The 5,720-nt window shown below is 47.4% G+C and overlaps 1 protein-coding gene across 1 annotated transcript; it reads right to left on the bottom strand.

Moving 5' to 3' along the window:
* Positions 1-851: 851 nt before the first annotated feature.
* KRT40 (keratin 40) lies at positions 852-5,324 on the bottom strand. The gene is made up of 7 exons (XM_062216245.1): positions 4,878-5,324; positions 4,122-4,204; positions 3,705-3,861; positions 2,895-3,056; positions 2,692-2,817; positions 1,350-1,570; positions 852-951 (listed from the first exon to the last, which is right to left on the bottom strand). The coding sequence occupies exons 1-7, from the start codon at positions 5,322-5,324 to the stop codon at positions 852-854; spliced, it is 1,296 nt and encodes a 431-aa protein (XP_062072229.1).
* Positions 5,325-5,720: the final 396 nt, after the last annotated feature.

Here is a 5,720-nt window from a genome sequence, read left to right as displayed (position 1 = left end):
GGCTCCTGGCTTCCGATCAGCCCAGCTTTGGCCATTGCAGCCATTGGGGAGTGAACTAGTGGAGGGAAGATCTCTCTTTCACTCTTTGTCTCTACCTCTCTCTGCAATTCTGTCTTTCAAATAAATAAAATAAATATTTAGGAGAGAGAGACAGAGGCAGTGGATGAGTAGGTATGTCATTTGTTGGCTCGTTCCCCAAGGACTGGGAGCTGGGAACTCAATCCAGTTTCCCATAGCGACAATAGAGACCAGACTACTTGAATCCCCACTGCTGCCTCCCAGTGTGCACTTTAGTAGGAAACTGGAATTCGTATCAGACCTGGAACTTGAACCTAGACACTTGGATATGTGATGTGGGTGTCACAAGTAGAGCTGTAACAATTGCACCAAATACCCGCCCCAATTTGTTATATTTTATTTATAAGTTTTCTCTCAAAAAGATGCATACAAGTATCTTCCATGGTAGGTGACATTTTGCATGGATTTAATGTATTTGTATTTGAGGAGTTAGAGAATATTTGCAAATTCAAACTATGGTCATGGATTTAAACAACTGCTTTGCCATCAGGTGGCTTTTATATTAAGAACAAGAAGTCACAGAGCTGTATTTACCATGCTAAAGCAATGAAACACATTTTATCTGGAGATTTTCAAGAAAGCTCTACTGGCTCCTAGAATACCAAAATGAGCTGAAAGGAGAGAAAATGATAAAGCAGAACTATCTAAGGATACTTGGAGGACAACTGAGGCTCTATAAGCCCTCCAGAGTTGCGTTTCTGGTTTTGACGTCCATCACTGAAGCCCCGTCTCCTGGCCTCGTTTCTCCCCCTGCCATGCTGAGTGTTGAAGGGTCACAAGTGGCAGTTTTCAATTGTGCAGAGAACGTAGGCTGAGCATGGCTCACAAGTGCTGTTTGATGTGCACGCTGTCGAACAGGGATTACAGGAAAGCCTGGGGAAAGTTAACATGGATCCAAGCTGAACCAGGGAATCTTGATAACATGTCCAAGTTCACCCTACATGTTGCGTTCTGGAGAAAACTGCTTGTCAAACAGCCTTGCAGGGAAGCCTGTTTCAGCTCTGGACCCCGAGTGTTACGTAGCGTTCCCTGTAGCAGCAGCTGCTGAATAATATGTTGGGAGTGTTTTCTTCATGTTGTATTACACTATCTTAGGCCTGTTCCTGATTAGTGGAAAAGAGGTGCGTGAGGAAGCCCCCAGCTTGGTCCTTGTTCTGCTCTGGGGCTTCAGAACATGCTAGGACTTTTCTATTGGTGTGTGCTTAGCCTCAGCTACGTTTTCATCAGCCACTTTGACTCTGGGGGAGTCCACGAGTCACTGGGGAACTCACCTGCAGTCCTCGCTCTCCAGCAGGCCCCGGTACGTGTTGATCTCCGACTCCAGCCGGGCCTTGGTGTCCAGCAGCACCTGGTACTCCTGGTTCTGCCGCTCCAGGTCGCAGCGGATCTCAGCCAGCTGGTTCTCCACGTCATCGATCAGGCACTGCATCTGGGTCAGCTGGGTGCTGTACTGGGCCTCAGTTTCTGCCACAGTGCATTCCAGGGATTCTATCTGCAGGAGGAAGACATTGTCCAAAGACTAGCACAGTCTCTGGGGCCAGATTACTTGTGTTCAAATTCTTGCTCTACCCTTTTCCAGTTATGTGACCTTGGGAAAATTCCTCAGGTTCTCTGAACCTCAGCTTTGTTCTCTATAGAATGGAGAATGCAAAGTCCCTACCTCATGGGAAGGCTGTAAGGATCAACCAAGTTGATGTGTGCCAGTGTTCGGGGAAGAGTCTGGAAGAATTTTAAGGGCTGTGGAAACGTTAGCTATTGCGCCTGTGATTACTGCAACCGATGGGGTGTTTGTGTATCTTACGGAGTATCCATAGCATTTGAGAAGAACTCTGAATTTGGGGTCCTGGCAGGAGGAGTGGTAGAGTGTGGTTTACAGGAGGAGCTCCAGGGTTGAACCACTTGGATTCAGCTTCCACTTGTGCATGACCTTCTGCAGATTTCTTAATTTGAATATCAGTTTTCCTTGTCATTGTGATGGGGTTAATAAAGGTTTCTATCCCATAAAGTTATGGTGAGGCTTGGATTAGCATGATGCCTCTCACAAGAAGAGTGCTCAGCTATTCTTCATCTAGAAATTCTCTGCAGGACCCAGCACAGTCCTCACTGCAGTGCTTGACTGGAACTGGCTAGGGTAGTCTTGCTGCGTGGGCTGGGTGGCCTGCAGTGAAGGGTCAGAGTGAAGTGTGGATCCTGAGAAGTGTTATGATAATTGTGGGATGAAAAGTTCAAAATCCATTCCTTGTTTTAGATATAATGGTGATCTTGGCATATTGGCCTGATCAAAAGAGACTTAAAATCCTCTGGATTGCTTACATGCTATGCTGCTGTGGCCTCTCTACTCCTGCCTGTCTCTGCGGGGTGCTGCAGGGTCGCACTCAGGCCTGGGGGGAAGGTTAGAACACCCTGGTGGGCGGTGCAAGCTGTTGACCTATCCCTTCTGCCTCTAGCTGGGTAAGCATGGTGGTTGGAAAGGCAAGGAAGTGGAACCCTCACAACTTAGAAATCCAGACCTGCCACACGAACTGGGAATCTCTGCCTTGGGTTGCGGGAAAGGGTGTTCCTCAGAGCCTGATGTATCAGTGACAAGGCGGACACCGTCTTTGCCATACGCACCAGGCTTTGCTGTGCCTGAAGCTCAATTTCCAGCGCGTTGGCTGTGCGTTTCAGCTCCAGCATCTCTGTCTGGCAGCCCTGCAGCTGCTCTGCACTGGTCAGCTGCTGCTGATTCAGCTCCTCTGTCTGAAACACAGGCACGGTTAGAGAACCCAGCCGAGCACACGCGGGGAGTCCTGCTCCCATGTTGCTTCGGGGCTGACCTGAGCAGCGAACCACTCTTCCACGTCTCTGCGGTTGTTGGCGAGCAACGTCTCATACTGACAGCGCATCTCATCCAGGACCTTGTTGAGGTCGATGGTGGGGGCGGTGTCCAGCTCCACACTGAGTCGGTCACCGAGCTGGTCACGGAGCAAGTCGACCTCCTGAAAGTGGGAAGGGAGTGAAGAATGTCACAGAGCAGGAGGGCAAAATCCATCCGATACACAGTGGCATCCCATTCCTGATTTGTGAAATACTGAGTATGAAGTGTGGGATTTTAATTCTGATGCCCTGGGCTAATTCTCTTTTTTGCCCCTTACAAGTGCCCGGTTTCTTCTGCAAAATTGGCGTAGTAATTTTATTTTGTTCTGGGGGATTATTGTGAGATACAGAAGAGTCAATATGTGCATACATATAAAGGATTTAGGAAGCTTCTTCACAGAGGATGTTCTCAATAAATGTGCACTGTTGTCATCCACAAATGCCCAAAGAGAAGACACATCCATTACATCATTCTGCACTTCAGCTTCTAATTCATCCAAACGGGATCAACACTTCCATATTTTATGATTTTAAAAAGTTTATAGAAATGGGATATTTAAAACTGGTCTGGATACCAGAGGCGTCTTCATGCCCTATCTGAGGCGGACGTCACAGCGGAGTGGTCAGGCTGAGCGCAGTAGAGCCTCTAGGAGTGTTAGTTCAGCTTCAGCCGCGTTCTCCCGGGTTCAGTTTGCACACATCAACTTGAACTCTACCAGTGGAACTTTTCCACTCTTAGACTCTTTCCACTCTTGCTGCCTCTTTCTCACCTCTTTATGGCTTTTCTTAAGGCAAAGGAGATCATCCTTCAGAGACTCCACTTGGGCTTCCAGATCAGATTTGCACAGGGTCAGCTCACCCAGGATCCCACGCAGGCCACTGATGTCGTTCTCCACCAGCTGACGCAGGGACAGTTCACTGTCGTACCTTACACAGCAAGAGAGATACATGCAATGCTGCTTTCCCACACACCGTCTAAGTGCTCACTGCACTGGAGGACTGACACACAGGCTCAAGGAAGCCGCATGCTGTCATTTATTTTGTGTATGAAATAATTATAAATTTGAGCTTTCAGAATATTTTAGCTTGAAAAACATTATATAGAGAATATTCTGTGTGTGTGTCTCTGTGTGTCAGAGACACAGAAAGAAAACCACAAATTATATTCAAATTGCAGTTAAACTTACTTTGTCCTGAAGTCCTCAGCAGCCAGTTTGCAGTTGTCAAGCTGTACAGCAAGTCTAGAATTCTCTGCTTTCGTGCACAAGATCTGAGAAGCAAGTTATTAGGTAATAAATGGTTCTTGGAAAGAAACCTAAACACCTATACCCTTAAGAGCTCTGCCATTACTTGTCTGTGAGGGGTTATAAGAAAGAATCAAGTTGCTTTCAGCCTGCTTGCTTGTTAACTTTGTGACTTCCTGAAGAGAAAAGGCAGTGCCAACTTAGAATCAAAGCACAGTCATAAAAAGGGCTCAGGACATTTCCCAATGTTCCTTGGCAGTTGAATGCTGTTCAGGTCTTCTCCATCAGTAGTTTGTATTAGAACTGTATCCCTACCAACAGTAATAGAAATTCATCAGTAGGAGAAGAAAATGATTTCTAGGTGAAATTGTATGATATAACAATGGCATTTCAATTCTGGTGTAAAAATTAATATAAATGTGCAGGGATGCATACGGACGTGCCATACACACACTCTACAGATGATACAGCTGAAGACCACCACCCCTGTCCCCATCATAGCCCCTCGGTGAACAGGGGCAGCAGTGGGGCTGCTGCTAACTCCTAACTTTCAGCCCGGTGCCCTCTCTTTCATATCTCATGAACTCACAGATTTTGCCTTTCCTTTGGTTTCTTTGCACAAGAATGCCTCTTCTAAGATAAAGGTAAAGCCAATCGTAGATTGGGGAGGTGGAACATTAAGGTGATGAGACACGGAACCTTTTGCTGGAGATCTTCAATGATGTTGAAGTAGCACTGACAGTCAGGGCACGGCAGTGGGATACTCTCTTGACACTGTTCTCGGATCTTGCACTCCAGCTCGGCGTTGGTCTCCTCCAGGCTGCGCACCTGCTCCAGATAGCTGGCGAGTCTGTCATTCAGGAGCTGCATGGTCTCTTTCTCGTTGCTGTTGAACATCCCATCCTCACACCACGCGCAGCTCCCCGCCAAGCATGGATTGTCACAACTCCCAACCAAGTAGCACGGCGTGAGGCAACTGGTGGACAAGCAAGATCTGGAGAGGACGCGGGGGCTCTGACATCTGCCTGCAGAGCAGTCACTGGGGAGACAAGTCCTTTCCAGGGAGCGGGCGGAAGCAGGTGCACAGCCAGAGGCGTTGGCACAGGGCTCAGAAGAGCAGTGTGTGGGGGAACCTTCGGAAGTCATTCTTGAAGTGGCGAGCAGAGAGTGCCTGCAAAACTCCTTTGCTTTGACTCCAAAAGTCTCCTTCCTTCGGGAGACTTTTATATAGCACCTCCCTGCCCTGGGTATTTACAGGGGCACCAGATGTTTTCTGTGTCCCTGTCGGTACCAGTTTCCATACAAACATTTCATTAGTGCTGTTTATTTACGCAGGAAGACTTCTATGCCTCATAAAAGAGGGCTAACTTCAGGTTGCTAAATCAGGCCCTGCACGATTTCCACGGGTCAGTGGGACAAAATTCTTATTTCAAAAAATCATCATAGAAAGTATTGTCCTTTTGACAGAAAGAAAAAATTCAGCCAAGCAATAATGACAGGTACAACCCATCACCAGGAGGAAAACTACATGACCCCAGAGTT

This window comes from Lepus europaeus, chromosome 18 (genome assembly GCF_033115175.1).
Source record: "Lepus europaeus isolate LE1 chromosome 18, mLepTim1.pri, whole genome shotgun sequence".
NCBI lineage: Eukaryota > Metazoa > Chordata > Mammalia > Lagomorpha > Leporidae > Lepus > Lepus europaeus.
This window is presented reverse-complemented; position numbering and strand designations above follow the sequence as displayed.